The 18,529-nt window shown below is 37.5% G+C and overlaps 2 protein-coding genes and 1 long non-coding RNA gene across 9 annotated transcripts; 2 read left to right on the top strand and 1 right to left on the bottom strand.

Moving 5' to 3' along the window:
• The first annotated feature begins 837 nt into the window (after positions 1-837).
• On the top strand, positions 838-5,597 carry LOC7474209 (imidazoleglycerol-phosphate dehydratase 1, chloroplastic). The gene is made up of 8 exons (XM_002315734.4): positions 838-1,164; positions 1,246-1,373; positions 1,476-1,580; positions 1,824-1,916; positions 2,894-2,968; positions 3,225-3,287; positions 4,290-4,399; positions 4,932-5,597. The coding sequence occupies exons 1-8, from the start codon at positions 921-923 to the stop codon at positions 4,957-4,959; spliced, it is 846 nt and encodes a 281-aa protein (XP_002315770.2). The 5' UTR covers positions 838-920; the 3' UTR covers positions 4,960-5,597.
• A 359-nt stretch (positions 5,598-5,956) lies between these two features.
• Positions 5,957-7,307, bottom strand: LOC112329024 (uncharacterized). Its single transcript, XR_002984496.2, has 2 exons — positions 7,143-7,307; positions 5,957-7,035 (listed from the first exon to the last, which is right to left on the bottom strand). It is a non-coding gene; the product is annotated as an uncharacterized LOC112329024 (long non-coding RNA).
• A 58-nt stretch (positions 7,308-7,365) lies between these two features.
• LOC7474208 (uncharacterized) lies at positions 7,366-18,449 on the top strand. 7 transcript variants are annotated; one of them, XR_002984495.2, is made up of 5 exons: positions 7,366-8,328; positions 14,446-14,753; positions 17,234-17,606; positions 17,681-17,736; positions 17,820-18,449. XR_002984495.2 is itself a non-coding variant. In XM_024611325.2 (4 exons), the coding sequence occupies exons 1-3, from the start codon at positions 7,505-7,507 to the stop codon at positions 17,584-17,586; spliced, it is 1,485 nt and encodes a 494-aa protein (XP_024467093.2). In that variant the 5' UTR covers positions 7,366-7,504; the 3' UTR covers positions 17,587-17,606; positions 17,833-18,449. The 7 variants fall into 7 exon arrangements, 3 of the variants coding, with proteins under 3 accessions (XP_024467093.2, XP_002315768.4, XP_052312298.1); XR_008060312.1 differs by having other exon boundaries at positions 17,234-17,683; positions 17,833-18,449; XR_008060311.1 differs by having other exon boundaries at positions 17,234-17,683.
• Positions 18,450-18,529: the final 80 nt, after the last annotated feature.

Raw genomic sequence — 18,529 nt, 5'->3', positions numbered from 1 at the left:
CCTTGCGATGGAGTGCTGCTCTGTGTGGGAGCAGGTCAGGTTATATTTGCTTGGGAAAATGGCCATTGTGAAGCTGGCAGGGAATTTTCTACTTTGCCTGCACGAGTAGTTCATAAAACATTCATGATGTTATTTCGCTGGGATAGTACCGCTTTCTTTGCTTTTCTTTTTTTGTTGTTTAAAAATAAGCATGCCCTCTAATATTTAAAAAAGACTTGGAAACGGTGTAAACTAATGGAGTTCTTTCATTAAAAAAATGAACATTGATTGTTTGTGAGCGTGTTAAATGATGTTTTTTAAAATATAATAAAATAATATTTTTTTGTTTATTTTTTAAATTTATTTTTAACATAATAATTAGAAAGTATTAAAAAAATTAATTTGAAATATTTTCTTTTAATTTTAATAAAAAAAACAGGTCTAACTTAATTTCAAAAGCATCTTCATTTTTCCATGGGTTATAGTAATAAGTACCACAAATATAAATTCATGAAATAAATCTATCAATTAATAAGTTATTTAGTTAATTTAAAAGTTGGTGAGAATAGCGTAGTAATTGTTTTTTAAAGTATTTTTTTATTTAAAAATATATTAAAATAATATTATTTTTTATATTTTTAAAATTATTTTTTACATCTGAAAGTATATTAAAAATAATTAAAAATAAAAAAAATAAAAATAAATTTTTTTTAAAATACTTTTAAAACACTAAACAAATTCTGATCCCAAACCATTTTATTAAATTTTGTTTTTAATCTGAGTTTAAAAAAAAAAACAGAGAAGAAGAATAAGACGATGGTTATAAAACGACGCCGTTACGGTAATGGACTCTGATCGCAGCTGGCGCGTTGGGTGTGTGATTGAAGTTAGGAAAAGCGCAGCGCTTAACCTTGCAAGCAAATCCCAGTAGAAGAAAACAAATGGAGGTCTCAGGAGTCCTAAGCCGCACCTCTACTTTTTCTTCACTAACAAAACCAAGAAGGCTACCCACAACCACCATCTCTCACACAAATCTGGTGCCCACGCGCATTCACTACCCTAACCCAATCTTCTCATCAACTCCTTTACTAATGGATTTCCATACTACTACCACCACAAAACCACTTGCCACTCCACTTCAGGCCAACGGTTCCTCTCTAACCACCTCTTCTCCCATCGAATCCGGTACAAATCTCTCCCTTCTTCATTTACTCTCTGATTCCAGTCAGTCTCTTTCCGGTGCTAATTTTGATTGCCTTTTTTCAGGAAGCGCTCGGATTGGGGAAGTGAAGAGAGTTACTAAAGAGACAAATGTGTTTGTCAAGATTAACTTGGATGGAACTGGAATTGCTGATTCTTCTACTGGCATCCCCTTCCTCGATCACATGTTAGATGTTAGTAATCTTTTCTTTTTATTTGGATTTTATTAGCTCTAGTTTTTGGTTACTGTGAGATGTTATGCTCTCTCTAATTATTTGGTTGGTTTGTGTTTTTAGCAACTTTCTTCGCATGGGCTTTTTGATTTGCATGTGAGGGCAACTGGCGATATTCACATTGATGATCATCACACTAACGAAGATGTTGCCCTCGCTGTTGGAACTGTATGTGACTATTATTATATTTTCTCTCTCTCAGTTTCCTTTTAATTTACATCTTGATTATTATTATTGTTATTGCTACTTAATTTCTTATTTAGTATCTTGTAACTGTAGAATTAAGCATTAATCATCTGTTTTTTCTTTTTTAATTATGCTCTTGCTTGTGTAAAACACTCTCTCCCTTTGGTATCTACGAGTTTATGTTTCTGGAAATGAGAGGTAATATGTGAGAATTTGCCTCTGCAGGCTTTGCTGCAGGCGCTTGGGGATAGGAAAGGGATTAATCGGTTTGGTGACTTCTCAGCTCCTCTTGATGAGGCATTAATACATGTTTCTTTGGTAAGTTATACACGGTAGTTGTCATTATGAGTATCACTTTGTAGCTACTAACCAAACACCTCTACCTTTTCCCCCCACTTTCAAAGTTTCGCCACTTTGAAAGCTTACACCGCCATGCTACCCTCTAAGCAAATCACACAGTTATCAGTATGCGGTCTTCATTCACACATATGCAACAAGCATGGTGAAGATTGCACAGTTGCATCACTTGCAACTTTGCTAAGGATTGTCTCGTTTAGGAAAATGGAGAAGAATGGCACTAAATGAGGCCCTAGGGTAGGATTGAGTGGAAGTTTGGAAGAGAGATACTAAGCATAGTTGTGGCATGACTGCAATGTCAACATGCTTGTTGAGTGCCTTGGAGCATGGTTATGCGGACTCATACACCTGTGTGTAAAATGCATGGTGGGTATTTACACAGATGTCACCATTAACTCCTCTTAGCATTGCTCATTTTGGTAGTGGAGATTGATCCACAAAATTTAGTTTTATGATGATTTTTTTCTATGTACACGACATGAGGTTTCTGGGTTGGGGGTAGAATTTTGGAGAGAAATAGTCATCAGTCATCACAGTCGTGGGTGATGCGACTTTGTCATTTTCATCCTGCACATTGAACATTCAAGCTCTTGGTTGTGCAGTTGTCATTTGTGCGTGCGCAACATGCACAATAAGAATTGCACAGTTGCATAATCTGTCACTTTGCTTGGCGTTGCTCATTTGAAGGTGGAGAATAGCCATGTCAAAGATTCAGTTCTATGATCATAATGCATTTTAATTATGAAATGGACTCAGACAGCTTGAGTTTGCAGAGGCTTCATGGAAGTCAAGACTAAAATCACTGTGCATGTGCATCATATGGGCTGTATTTACTTAAGAAGGATTAGCTTCCCATCATATCATTTTTTATTTATTATTATTATTATTTTAATTTTCTGATGCATATTTGTATTGAATTGAGTTTTATTTTCTTTCAGGATTTATCTGGCCGTCCATATTTAGGTTATGATTTGCAAATTCCTACTCAGAGAGTTGGAAAATATGACACTCAGGTGCTCCACTTTACTTTCTTCCCTTTTGCAACAACGATTTCGTTTTCTTTTGCCTGCTGTCAACTCTTTGATATTGTTCAAAGTCTCAAGATGACAACTTGATGTGGATATAGTTCACACCTTGGAATTTCTAATTTGGTTTATTATTTTGAACATGGAACATTGTTCTCCCTCTTTTTTCTTTTTTGAAAATCTTCCATTTTCTAAGATTGACTGTTAAGGATATTCATGATTAATTTTAAATTTCTGTTTTTAGTTGGTGGAACACTTTTTCCAGTCATTGGTGAATACTTCTGGGATGACGCTGCACATTCGGCAGGTAACAATATAATTTATGCTTAAAATTTTCAGTTTAACCCGAAGCATTCCAGTGCTATTGGCTGTAATGCACAAACAGTCTTTACTATCTTTGTGCTTGGATTGTCTATATTCTCTCACTGTAGTCTCTGGAAAAAAAAAAGAGAAGATGAAAACTCTAGTACTCCCTTGGTCCGTTAACTTGGTACACCTCCACGCTAACCCTGTCACTTATCTATTTTTTCCAACTCAGTTTATGTAAGTTTAACATTTGCATAATAACATCATTTGATCTCTCTCTCTCTCTCTCTCTCTCTCTAATATATTTTGTATCTTTATTTTGTAAAGATAAAATAGATTTTTTCACTCCTCTCTTCAAACACTTCTGTTTATGTTTTTAATTATGGTCTGCTGTTACCCATCAAGCATCAAAAGGATATCAATTGCCAGAGTCAACAGACAAACTTGGAAGTGGTTCAAAGTGGAATCCATGGACAAGAATGGTTTATTTTCCTTGTAGAGAACCCAAGATATGTAGCAAAGCTCACGATTGGTATCCTATAAAGAATTAACAAGGGATAAGGACATGAAAACAATAAAAAAGCATCTAGGAGTGAATCTCGTTTTGGTGTTGGGATCTGGATTAAAATTAGATCTAGGTTTTAAAACATAGAATGTAGAATGGGTGGCAGATTTTGATCTTAAGGTAACTCTCATAATTGAAAATGTGTTGATTTTATGGTTTACGTTACGATATATGACATGGCTAATTGAACACACTGCACAATTTGGTTTAGAGATGTACTAAGTTGACAGTACAATGGGAGTACTGGAGGTTTTCCATGATCTTTGTTGCAATCCTAAATCTTTCAGAAGTAGGCTTGAATGTTATTTTTTTGTCACAAATTTTCCCTTTTAATCTTATAATTTACATTTTCCTTGTAATGATTAGCTAGGAAACTTTTCTAATCCTGTTTGCTGTCACTTTTATATTTATAAAAGAATGTTCCAATGTTGAGCACAGCTTGCTGGAAGAAATTCTCATCATATTATTGAGGCAACCTTCAAAGCTTTTGCCAGGGCACTTCGACAAGCTACAGAATTTGACCCACGTCGCCTCGGGACCGTGCCAAGGTTTGATTTCTTGTTTTCATCTGTGACTTCTCTGGCATCAAAAGCATCACCCCTTGTAAACATTATCTAAATTTTGAAGTTGATTTAAAGATGAGAAACAGTCTTATAAGTGCAATAACACTGCTTTAGTCTCTTTTCCTTAATTTTTCCATTGATTTTGAGGCCGCCTTAACAAAAAGGTATGGTAAGTGTCTAGTTTGTAGATCTCAAAAAGTTCCTCCTTTAATATCATTTCTCCTTTTTCATCTTGATATAAGATTCCGCTTTGGTTCTTCTTGAGCAAATCATTGCATCAAAGTTTTGTAGTTAAGAAGCCACAATCTTTTTTAAATTACCCCAGCAAGTTTTCTTAAATTGGCTGGTAGAGCCTTACAAGTCATTTCTCATCATCTGTTTGCAGTTCACTATCCATTAGGCAGCCTATTTCACGGCACACTGTAAAGTTATGTAGCATTAGAAGGATTTCTTACACATACCACATAATATTTCTTATAACAAAAACTCTAAAGCGTGTCTGATTTGTTATGTGCAGCTCAAAAGGGGTTCTGTCACGGTCGTAATGCCTCATTATTACTTTATGGGTGGTTGAAATTTGTGTAAAGGTGCTGTGACAGTGGATGCATTGTCTTCAAGCGTCCTCCATGGGATCTATTTTGGTGATCTCTACTAGTTTGTGGTTTTGATAATCAGCTGAGCACCATATATATAAGATAAAGCAAAAGTGGTGTTGGTAGGCATACTACTGTTCTGCTGATGACAGTCCAATATGGGGACGGATATTGTGAATGATAGACTACTGCTCATATGGTTAGTTGTATTATGAACTTGTAATGAATTGATGTTATCGTATTTCAGACGTTGTTTTCCTCCTGACGCATGGGGAAAAAGAGGGAGCAGCGGGGAGGGGAGGTATTTGTCAAGAATAAATGGAGCTCATACTTGTTATTTGTTTTTAGCACCTGTCACTTTACTGAAGTTTCTTGGTTGTGGCCACTGACGATTGTACACTGAGAACTCTGAACTGTGGCCTGTGGGGACTTGATTTCTAGCGATTGCCAAATTATTACTCTGCGCTTTATTCTATGGCACATGAAGTGAATTTGACAAATTGTCTGTCTTGAATAGGATCCAGTACCTTTGCTCTAGTCATATGAAATGCCTACGTTATTTAAACATGGGACTATTATCTTTTCAAGCATTATGAGGTGTTGCTTTCCAAGTGCAGATGCTGATGGCTTTGGGATTCATGTGAGAATGAATTGGCAATTGCTAACCTTTTTTTTTCAATGACTTATCATAGTTATAATTTTTTATTTTGTTTTGAGATTCCTATACCTAAATCATGTCAATGTCAACCAATTTGGAAAGAAAATCCGTATGCATTTGTGCATAGTATGAAAATTTGGTTGCCCTGAATTTGCTCAATGCATATGCGTTGCCGTTGAATGCTACACAGCCTTGCTAAAAGGTTCGCGGCAATGAATTTTGTATTGGCTATATCATGTAGGACTGTAAGAGAGATGACATTCACAAGAGAAAGGGAAAACAGCTACTGAATTTGCTTAAACCATCTTGTATTCTTGATGGATGTAAAAAAAACCCTTACAAGTGTTTTTATTGCATGAATGATGAATCTACAAAATTACAGTGAAGGATTTCATGGTAACCATAGAAGTTTTGTTATATATTTCCTACTTTCAAGGCCTCAGCATATTTTGCTCTCAAGTTCCTAGTTTTCTTCCCGTACTTAAATGGAGGTGATTGCATATAGATATCACAGGCACAGCCTGAATTTCTTATCCAGAAAACAGTTGGGATCGGGGTAGTTTAGGTGATGCGCTCCTGGTTACTCGAGCTTAATTCCTCAACTGCTACAAAATTTCTTCTTCAAATCATTCAATATCTCAGACTTGACCTCTTCCGGGAGTGGTGATGAACCAGCCTTAGGGGGTGTCTTGGACATATGATTCCTGCAAGTGAACCCCAAGAAAGTAAATAGTGGCAGAATGCCACAACTCTCCAAACGGTAACACGTTGAAGATGCATATCTCACGGCAATACATCCTTGGGATCTTCCTCGAGTGACTCGCGGAGGTTCTTCACAACATCTCTAGCTGACTTTTAAGTATGCCTTCGGCAAAAATCTCCCGGATTTTGTCTTCTCGTTAGGATCAAACAATGAATTGATGGCCCCAACAACTACGTCATCCATTTCTTCCTGTTGATTTATCTTCAGCCGGTACTTGAAATGGTGTGAGAAAGCAATTTAAGGTCAGAACTGTAACAAATGAAGCACTACATACCAAGACATGTCGACGACTTGGCTAAGCAACTTGAGATTTAGAACAGCATCACACCTGGATTTCAGTTTATCTGTTAGGTTGCATTAGAACCATCAAGAAACAAGGTTGATGAATGGTGCATCGTTGTCAGCACTGATCCAGAAAAGAAAGAATACACAGGAAGGAAGGAAGGAAGGGAAGTTGCTGCTGCTTACAGTCAACATCCGGTCTAGAGCTTCTGTTCATCGTCTTGAAAGTGACAAAAGGACATATTTTTTGCTGCAACAATCACAGCCATTCTTGTTCCTGTTTACTCTTACTCAACCAAGCTGAGGAAGTTAAATCCGCAGCATCCTACGAACCAACAAGCAATTATTATGGAAATTGAGTTCTGTGCAAAACCAAGAACGAAAACACACCCAATCCTATCTAGAATTGGATGCAGAGTAGATGGGCTTTACCTTGATTCCTTTTCTTCCACACACAGATTTCGCTTTCAATCCCCTCCTCCTCATTTTTCTTCGAAAGAACGGACTCCCATGAATTTATCCAGAAGGACACACCCGCTATTTCTCTAAACCTCGAGCGAAAGACTTAAAAAACATCAAGGTGACTTGTCGTTTTCATCAAGACGACATGTAGCTCACCTTGAGATCATCCTTTCTAATAGACCAGACCAGACCAGACCGTTTTCACCATCCTCTGCCTGTCCCTGCTGCAAGTAAACGCAGAAACCACATAATAAAAACTCCTTCACTCTCTCCTCCTCTACTGCAAATCTTGACATCCAATTTAAACCCCTAATTTCACTTTCTTCCAGAGGATGGCAGGAGGTTCCCACCCCAAATCCTCCACTCACAAACCCTCCTCCTCTTCCACCCCTGCCCCCCACCGCAAATCCCGTTGGGAATCTACCTCCAACAACAACAACAATCCACCACCACCTCAATCCAACCAGAAACTCCCTAAACCAAACCCTTCCCCAAAGCCTAACACTGGGCGATCCCCCAAGCCCGCTACTCCTACTGCAGGCCCAATCCAACCTTCACAAGTCCCTCCGTTCCCGTTCCCAGACCTCGGCCCTCCTCCACCACCTACCTACGGCTTTCACATGCTTGAACGCCGCACTATTATGCTCGCCGACGGCAGCGTCCGTTCTTACTTAGCTCTCCCCCCAGATTACCAAGACTTCCCTCGTCCTCCTCTTCCGCCGCGGTTCCTTCACGGTGGGCCCACCCCCGAATTTCTTCCCGGTGGGCCTCGCTTCCCTCCACGGAGCCCTGATGTGCTAGGTTTTCAAAATCAGAATAAGAGGAAATTTGAAGAGGAATTAGTGAAGCACGGGAATAGTAGTAGTAGTAACTATAACAACAACAATTCAAATGGGAGAAATTATACTTTGGGGGGTGCCGGGACTAGTAATGCGGGGGATGAAATGAGAGCGGGGAAGCAAATGAGGATTAGTAGCGGTGATGGTGTGGGGTTTGTCACTAGTAATAATAATAGGAATGTTGGTGAAGTGAACCAGAGTGAATTAAAGAAAGCGTTTTTGCATTTTGTGAAGGTGATTAATGAGAATGAGGCTGATAGGAAGAAGTATTTGGAGGATGGGAAGCAAGGGCGGCTTCAGTGTGTGGCTTGTGGCAGGTTTGTTACTTTTCAATTTTATTTTCTTCTTCTTTCTTCTTCTTCTTCTTCTTCTTCCTTTTCTTGTGAGTGATTTATTGAATATTTTCTTCATTTTACTATACAAATGTTGGTGTGGAAGTTATAGAATGTTTTCTTTGAGTTTAATGGGAGCGAAAAGGGTGGTTTTTTCATGTGTTTTCAGAGGTGGCTCCAGGTTTGGTTAAAAATATCCTGTAGTTTTTTGTTTGTATTTGCGAGAGGGAAGATACTCCACTTCCAGTCTTTCCAGGACTGCTCAACACCTAAAGCCTCGCATAAGGGATGCTTTTGTGTGTGTTTAAGCTTATTGCCGATTGTATACGCTTCTATCCAAGGATTAGTAGTTTGATGGTTTTAACATTTTCCTGCTCGTGTGTATGGTGATATACATGTTATGCTGCTAGAGTATTGGGACAGGAATTGCCATTTCTGTTTTTCTATGCCATAGAAGGCTGATTCTCTGCCAGTTTCTAATTGATGTTGGATATGGTTCCTTTCAATTTAGGGAAATTATTAGTTATTTAGTGGTGTAACTGAGTACTTTACGACTCTGGCAAGATGCTAGCAATACTTGATAGCGATGCACTAACTGCAGAAGTCACGTTTGATTTACAAATTATAACTGCTATTGCATGTAGTAAGACAGGAAAGTTCTCGACCAGTACATGATAGTTAAAGAGTCTTTCCTCCTTTTAGACTAGTTTAGATAGATATAAACACTTTCCTGGCCATTTTTTTCTGTGGTTACTGTTCTTATTCAGTAGGAAGTTTCTTACTGTCATAGATGTCAAGTTGGCTGTTGGACTTAAAGTTGCAATTTTCTGTGGTAGAACATATGCATTCCTTTTGGTTCTCACAACAGGTGCTAACATCATGGTAGATTTAGTGCATTTGATAAATACAGGTTTCGGGTCTGAGTTTCAACCAAGTTACAAAATGAGTTTAAGTATTCACCTTTTGCTGTGCACTTTTTGTAGAATTGGAATTATATGGTCATGTTTTTATGCTTTTGCAGATAGGTTTATGGATGCTTTTTCCTGTGTTGAGTAGAAGATGTGTTATCCTTTGATAATTGCTTTAATTTCTATGCATAATGAGAATACATACTCCATTTAATTGGATGCTAGCGCGTGAAATTTTCTAAACTTGGATGAACTTCATTAACTTGATGAAATTTTTACGTCATTGGGTCAACTTGTCTGCAAAAGTTGGTTGTTCGTTCACTACCTTTGACGCTTATGATCTGTCTTAGTATGCATACCTTATTTGGAAAGTAAAAAAATAATTTAGTTTCTTGCTTGGCACTTCAATTAATCAAGGAAGGTAGTCGGTGCCAGTTTCCATGTGTGATATTTTTTATTAGATTGATTTATTGGCTTTTATGATACTGTGCTAGGGTGTAAAAAATTTATATGTTACCTGCAAACTAGCTGAATTTATAGACAAGCTATATGCCATTCCCCCCCCCCCCCCACCTCTTCTCTTCTACTTTAGATTGGTGGGCTTTTTTGTTGTAGCTTGCCTTGTGTTTTATTCTTCTTATTTGCAGTTCAGAATAGTAAATGATTAAATCCCTCACTGTGGGTTATGAATGCCAGCTTGGCTGCAGAATTGGGACTTACATGGTAAATTTCTGTGGTAGAACTCCTGTATACCTTTGGTTCACAATTGGTCTTAACGATGTTGTAGATTTAGTGCATTTATTGTAGACATGTGCAGTTTCCTTGTTTGAATTCCAACTTTCAAGTTGGAAAAAAGTTTATGCATTCACCTTATCTTTGCCCTCTCTGTAGAAGAGGAGATTAGCTGCCATGTCTTTATAGCTTTTCAAATTGGTTTCCAGTTGTTCCTCTTCTGTGTAAGCTGGCAGACTTGTTATGCTTTGAGGATTGCTTAATTCTCAAGCAGCAGTCAAAATGTATATTTAAGAGCATTTTGATGAGTGAGAAATCTGAACAAAGTTGAATTTTGTTGGTTGTGTTTCGTTGCACATGTATAATAGAATCTATTTCCTTGTTTGGTGCTTCAGCTGACCAATAAGGTGTATAATCCTTGTGCAGTATTCTTTATAACATCAAATCTTGGCTTTTCTGCGTACTATATTAAGGTGTATAATCCTAGAATTTATCTACAGATTAGCTGTTTGTTTCTTCTCTTCTCTACTCCAGATGGGTTTTGATTATCTTGAATGGTAGGCATTTATCATGTAGATCTCTCTCTCTTGCATGATCTCGAGGAGTTACCAATCCCTTTAAGTGCCTGCATGACTATAAGTTGCATTTTGTTTTTGGTTGTGGACCATTTCTCTTTGTTGATTATTATGAGGTTTGCATGTTGGCTATGTACTAGCTTTAATTCAAGCAAGGATTGTCTAAGGTGCTTTAACCTTGTCCAGCATGGACTTATGGATGTACAAGGTGCTGAAGAGCAATTGGATTCAAGTAGTCAGAGGGAAAAAGAATTTTAAGGCTTTAGCGATTGAACATGTGATTTCAGATCTGAATTGGGTTTAACGGGGGGGAGTGAAAAATTTGCTAGCCTCACACAAATGAGATTAAGGAATCATTCCTTGGAAGAAAGCATCACACTTTCTGTGGTTTGAATTAACCCAACACAGCAGAGAAGTTCTTATTGAGTTTTTCTCATTATCCTTTTCGAAAATGCATAGCAGCACTTTACTTTCTTTTTTATAGTTTTGAAACATTCCTTGTCCTAATTAGTTTTGGAGAACTATCCAAAAAATGCTCTTTGTATTTAGAATATGTAAAACCTAATCAACAAACTTGTTATCTTTATGGTTAGAAGATGCTTTTATAACGTAACTATGGTTAGAACAACAATCTTGTTTTGCGTAAAGTTATTAAATTACAGTTTTGGCCTTGCTTACATGTTTGTCCAACGCGACACTTTAATCCCCAAGTTGCATCAACTTATTTATGGCTCAAAGCTGACATTAACTCTATTCTGTAATAGTTCATTCACTATTTTGTATGATTTTGAAAGTAACTCCCAGGGCTTTCTGGTAAACAACTTCCCATGCCCTCCTCCTCCCTAGGAAAATATCAAGTACCTCCCTCGTGATGTGATAAGTCATGGGAATCAGGACAGGAGCACTCTCCTTATGGTTGAAATTTTTATTAAAAAAAATTGGGATGTTACAAGATTAGGTGTGAAGTTTTTAAATAACTGAAATGTGTTTTGAGTAAAATCTGGGTTTTTATTTGAGATGGTTTGAGTTTTGCATACCCATACCCTTACGGTGTTCTTGTAAGCAAAACTCAAATACATGAGCAATACTTTGGGAGTTAGTTGTAGTTGCAACAGTGGTGGTAGCCAATTGTCTAGCATAGCTTTAACTTCCTTTGACTCCATTAATCTAGTCCTTTGTGTTAACATTTAACTCATTTGGGATTAAATGTTACCCCTTGGCCTTTAAGCCAATGACAAATTACAAAAGAGGTTTAACCATTATAGGAGTAGCACTTAATCACTTTGATCTCATAGCAAACATACCTGTAATGCAACTGACCATGATTGTTAAGAAAGAGAGTACTTAATTGAAGGTTTGGTCCCAGAAAGAGTGATGAGCATTATAGACTTGCATTCTGTCTTTTCATTGATTTTAGTTGTATACTCATACTTGTGTAGTTGGGAATAGTTCATCACACTTGGCGGAACATATAATAGCCCCTTCCCCTTTTGTGGTTTACTCATGTTTGTGAGTTCTGTTCCATCCCAACCAGAACAGACGAAATACCTTGCGCCGCCCTAAAATCCAAAACTTCAAACCCCTAATTCCATATAGCCTTAAATTTCGATCCATTTCAGAAACTCTGGCCAGGATATTTCTCTCTTCTCGTAGCTGTTCCGTTCCATGCTGAAAATGGGTGAAGAAACCATATCCCAATGGTTGGCCTTGCTCCAGACTCTCACTCAACGGCGTAGGAATCCCAATGGCTAATAGGGCTGTTCCGTTCCATGCTGAAAATGGGTGAAGAAACCATATCCCAATGGTTGGCCTTGCTCCAGACTCTCACTCAACGGCGTAGGAATCCCAATGGCTAATAGGGACCATATTCACTTACATTGATGCAAACTTTTACCTCCTTGGTAAAGATCTATAGTCCTTACCATGGCAAGAGGCAGCAATGGAGAAATTTCTGCAATGGGCGAAAGCTTGACGAAGCAATGCCGCGTGGAGCTCTATCTCCCTCGAGCGGGGATGGGAACAGCCATGTGTCATCACCCTTGTAGACGAGATTGTCAGATGCCAATCAGTCCGTTCAGGCTCGTGGCTACTGAAAAGGCATGATTCAGTAACATGACAGCTGCCTTTTTATAATTCAAAGCATAAAGGGTTGTTTTTGCTTGTAATTCTCTCTCTCTCTCTCTCTCATTAAAGTCATTGAACTTCTTGCCCATTTTATATTTCCAAGAAATCATTCTCCCTTCTTGAGCATAGAAGCAAGTATTTATGTTGATATCATTTTATTAACATTACTTTTTTTATAATAACTTTCAAAATATAGCCTCCAATGACGAGATTTTTATCTGAAATAGTAACTTATTTACATTTTTTTTCTTAGATGCCTCAATTAATAAACATTGCTCAAGTTATTTTGATGAAAAGTTACTATATTGAAAAGATTTTCAAGTTTTCATAATTTCATTTTCAGATAGAAGTTTCATAATTGAGTGACCTTATTTTTTGAAATAAAACATGTTATTGTAAATTTATATATGAATACAAATTATATATATAAAAAAAAATAGTAAATCTGAAACAAAATGTCAAACTGTACCAGTACTGAAACACCCCACACCGATAAAATCCGTAACATTCTCTGAAACAGAATTGACAACTTTGCTTATAAGTGTTATATCTTAAAGGCTTTGCTAGCTACATATTTACTATTTGTTGGCATTGCCTAACATCATGTTTTTGTGCACATTTGTTGATAAAGGGAGCCATAAAGATTTAAGAATATGGTGCTTTTGACTAATCTCTTAGAATGTTCGAGTGTTGTGTGAATCATGGCATTCTATGCACATTTGTCATATGTTTTATTTGCAGTGCATAGCCTGTTCACAACATTTGGTTATTATCATAAAAAACTGTTATAGCCTTTTAGAAATTGATTTGGTGTTCTTGGTCACCTGTGCCTCTTGTTGAGTTACCAGGGTTTATCATTATAGCAACCTGGCTTTAATCTTGTTAACCTGTGTTTTCTTCAGCTCTGTTCTGCTCTTTTCCATCTTGAGTGTGAAAGTTTGTGACTTATTTATTCATGATGAGGCTGTTTCCTTGTATGTCTCCAATATTGTAGTTTTTGTCTTGCCTATTGGTTGTAGAGTAGTCCATTGGTATTTTATTCTTTCATTATTGAGAATAAGGAGAACTAGTCTGAATAAGCTATGGTGTTGGCTCTGTAAATGCTCTGTCACTCAAGAAGGGGGTGTATCTGTATTAATGCTGCAATGCTGCATTTAAGTTTTGCCAGTTACACAATGTGCTATGAGCTTTAATGCTAGTGCCTTTGAGGTTGTTTGGACATGATACTGTATTTTTGTTGGAAAGGTATTCTGTGATATGAAAATTTTTTGTGTGATTAGCTGTGTGTCAACTTCCTTACAAGGATTGTGGTTGAGGTCATGAATTTATTTATTTTTTGAAAATATTGTCTTGTGGATCTTGATTTATGCTTATTGGGGTTTATTTGGAAGTCACACATAAATAAATTTTGTTCATTTTTCTTATGGATAACATTTCAAGGGGTTCACCTTAGAGAGTCCCATGTCAAAGTGACAGCAAAGGTGGAACTATCACCTTGGCTCATTTTGATTCAAAGTCCAGCTCTACCTGCCTGCTACACTTCAAAAGTTTGATGTTTATTGTTTAGCCAGATCAAGGCATGCAAGGCGCGGGCTTTATGATGTGAACTTGATGTGTTACTTGTGTGTTTGTGCCTTGAACTTACCTCAAATCTGGTGGTGAATGCGTCTTTGTTATTCTTTAATCTGAACTTGTAGACTTGACAATATCTGAGAGAAACCTGAATTATTATTCTTCAATGCCCTTGATATGCACACTTACAGGTCTTCCAAAGACTTCCCAGACATGCATGCTCTTATAATGCACACGTACAGCTCAGATAATGCTGATGTGCGTGTGGATCACTTGGGCTTACATAAAGCTCTCTGTGTTCTAATGGGATGGAACCATTCAAAGCCTCCTGATAACTCAAAGGCCTACCAATTCTTACCTGCTGATGCAGCAGGAGCAAACCAGGATGATTTGATTATGTGGCCACCAATGGTGATAATTCATAACACAATTACAGGGAAGGGTAAAGATGGGCGCATAGAAGGTTTGGGAAACAGAGCAATGGATAGCAAAGTGAGAGGTATAGTGTGCCCCTTAGTTCCTTTCTGTAGTTGCAACATATACAATGATATTTATCTGCTCAACAGAACCCTCCTGTTATATAGGATGTACTTCCTGCTTTTTTGCAACAGTTATTAAAGATGCTGGTTACTAGTACACTACCTCATTTTGGTGTATTTTTTTGCTAAGAATACTGATGATATTTTTTTTTTGGGAGCAAACCTTAGTAGCTCAAAATTAATAGGTTACTTTAGCAGGTGCTTTAGCATTTGTAGCTGGTTTCTTTTAGTTAGGTTTTTCCTTCTATAGTATCTTTTATGCATATTATTTTATTATGGTATATTGCATGGTTAAAATTAAGTTATTTAAGGGCTAGAGGTTTGTTGTGTTAGGCCTTTGCTTAACTATTTAAGGGCTGTTGTTGCTGTAATGGAAGAATATTTATACTGTACAGACCAGAAGACCAGCCATTGGCAGTGCTTGTTCTCTTCTTCACTCTCTTTTACATTATACTCACTCAGATAAAACTATTGAGGAAACAACATTTTGAACTTTATGATCTTTTTGCCTCTCCACAACTGTGAAGCTCATCTGCAGTAACTAGCCCCCATGAGTCTAGCCGCTATCCAAAGGATACTCGCTCATGGAAAATATCACAGAAATGTACCAAATTATTATAAAATTTCACCTACCCAACTAAGAGATGTTGAGCAGTTTTGGGCAGTAGGTGGAGGACTTTGTGATGTTGAGCAGATTTAAATATAATGCTCTTTGTGCTTTGTGACTCGATAGATTCTGTTTTAGGGAAGTTTAAGTAGCTAGAATTTGGGATGCAGGTTGCAGGTTTTCTCGTGCAGTGACTAATTGTTGTGTTTAGAATCTAGTTTGGTGGATCAATCATTTGCATAATTGTTGTGGATGTTGTTTGCTGTTGCATGATTATGAGTTAGTAAAGCAAGCAAAGAATGAAATATGGAGACTGCCTGGAAGCTGTGAACAGTGACCCAAACAGTACTAGAGTTGCAGATTCGTATTTTTTGGTGCTACTTGATGGAAGAATGGATCGGGATTTGCATCATGGGTGGGTGTTTTACAAATGAAATAAGGGTTGATTTGATGTGAGAAGAAGTTAATGCAGTGATGGAAGTTGGGAGTGGATATAAAAGAACAAGGAAAGAGAGGAAGAGAGATAGATAATGCACTCATTACATACATGCATAGCTTCCAAGCTAAAACCAAACACTCATAATTCTGATATCAAAAGTATAAGAAAGTAACTCTTTATACATAGGTACTTGCAAAGACTCTTGGGACTTTTTCTTGTTCTGGTTCCATGAGGTTTAGAATTTGTAATTTGAGAAATACAATAAGACTAGTTGAGGTGCAAAGATAGTAAGAGACTTGGAAATTCTTAGAAGAATATGTACTCATGAACTTAACTGTAGCAAGAACATGAAAAATTGAGCATTTCTTATCACAATGATTATGGTACTCGTGAACCATAAAAGGTTATGTTGCTCAAGGACTCATGAAAGAAAACAAAACCACCAAAATCAAAGATCCCAATGAAAACAACAACTGATTGTGCTTTCCAATGGCTTTATTACTTTGCTTGATCCAATGACAAACATGCTTTTGAGTTGAGTTTAGATCATGAACTCTGCTAGTTCTTTGCTTTGCATGTTGCTGAAGAACATGTATTTCAGTCATAGTCTGAGACTAAGGATTTCTTTCTTTTTTTTGGATCATAAACTCCTTTTATATTCTTTTTAGTTTTCATTTTCAGTCCATCCAAATCTATTACTGAAGGAGAAACAAAATATCCTGAGGGCCCTGGTGGGTGACTTGAATGTTTGTGTTTCTAGATTTGTCAAAGATTGAGCCTCCAGTGACTCTCTGGGTTTCAATCTTTATGCGTACAGTTTCTGAGGCTGTACATTTTGTATTTGTTTTATGCAGACCAGGCTACATATATCTCTTTTGTATTCCTTCAATATACCAGAATCATGGGACCTTTAGTCTTACACCTCATGTCAGTGACTTGTTTGTGCTTCCTTGCATGAAATTACTTATTTGCATCTTGTTTCCATGATTTATTAGTTTGCTTTTTCTTTACTCTTCTGTTTTGATGTTAGTTTAATTGAAGTCTGTAACAACAGGCTGGTTTATTCTATTTTCTTTTGCAAATTTGTTATTGTCAAAGTCTATTTACCCATTAACCACTGCAGGTCTCAAATTTAGGGTGATCAAATTTTCTTTTGGATGATTTACAGTTGCTAACTGATATTTCTAGTGTCTGCTATTGTTTTCAGCTGAGTATTTTCTTTTTCTTTGAGCTGAATCATTAATTATGAATGCAATATATGGAACCATTGATTTAGTTTATCCTGGGATGAAAACTTGATGATGATTCTTATGAGCTCCATCATCTGCTCAATATTTGCAGTAGCTCAACTCGGCACACTTATTTTTGTTTCTTTTTTTACCTTTTCTGGTCAGATCTCGGATTTGTGGGTGGCAAGTCAAAGTCCTTGTACGGAAGAGACGGTCATCTAGGCATTACCCTTGTAAAGTTTGGTGGTGATCAATCAGGTCTGAAAGAGGCTGTACGGCTGGCAGACCACTTCGAGAAGGATAATCGTGGACGCAAAGCTTGGGGTTGCATACAGCCTCTGACATTTGGCAAGGATGACGAGAAAAATCCAAACCTTGTGAAGGTGGATCGGAGTGGGGAGAAAAACAGGATTCTATACGGTTATCTTGCAACAGTTGCTGATCTATACAAAGTTGATTTTGAGACAAGGAAGAAGGTCGTGATTGAGAGCCATCAGGAACATAAAGCATCCAAGTAGACTATGGATGATGACATGAGGTACAATGGTGTAATTTAATGTATTGTCATTTGATCTGCAAACCTCTGATCCTTCATGGCATTTTATGCTGCAGAAGGTGAGGAGAGCTTCATGTAGGCATTTCATTTTCCTTCTTTTGACTGACTTCATGTAGGCCGTTTGCTAACTCTATTTAAGTTAAGAGGCAGCCTCTTGGAGTTTGGATGCTAACTTATCAGTGTTTGTGTTGACAGCTTGGGTACGCAGGAATTTTACAGGTTCAGGTCACTGATTGTTTACATGTTCCCCTGTTATTCGCCCGCTAATGTATAGACATGAGTTGGCATCATACTTGCAAGCATTGATTATGCACGCTACCATTTATCTGTGCTAACTACACGTAGGATTAAATGCATGGAAAAAGGGAGATCTCTCTCAAGGAAAGAGTCTTCACGTGTGTGCTTGTTGAAGTCGGGATGCCGAAATGAAGATGTTTTCTTTGGAATTGAAGGGTGACAACTTGCACAGCGGTTTGGATGGTTTAACTGGACGCAGCGCAGCCTGGCTTCTTTGGAATTTAAGCGAAGTCGCCCATTCTAAAATCGTGGTGATTTTCTTTTTTCTTTCTTCCTAAATTCCGTGGGACCATAAGATCGTTTATTTATGCTGGTGGTGAGTGTAATGTTAATGACTGCCTGATTGATGGGTCGCACACTGACTCGCACTCTCAAAAGTTATGAAGATTTGATATCCTTATGACACTGCTAGTAAATAGGAGAAAAGACATCTGATAACCATGCACTGAGAAATTGTACGAGAAGAGGCCTTTATCTTGGCCAATTATTTTCTGGGGTTCTTGATAATGACAATGTTGTCTTAACACTTGTCTTGTTTGCAATCATCGTCCTTGCTGCTTTCCAAACCTGAAACACCCTTATGACCTTATCTTGTTTTGTTGTTGTCT

Source organism: Populus trichocarpa, chromosome 10, assembly GCF_000002775.5.
Source record: "Populus trichocarpa isolate Nisqually-1 chromosome 10, P.trichocarpa_v4.1, whole genome shotgun sequence".
Taxonomy (NCBI): domain Eukaryota; kingdom Viridiplantae; phylum Streptophyta; class Magnoliopsida; order Malpighiales; family Salicaceae; genus Populus; species Populus trichocarpa.
Note: the sequence above shows the minus strand (reverse complement) of the source record. Positions and strands in the feature narration are given on the sequence as shown.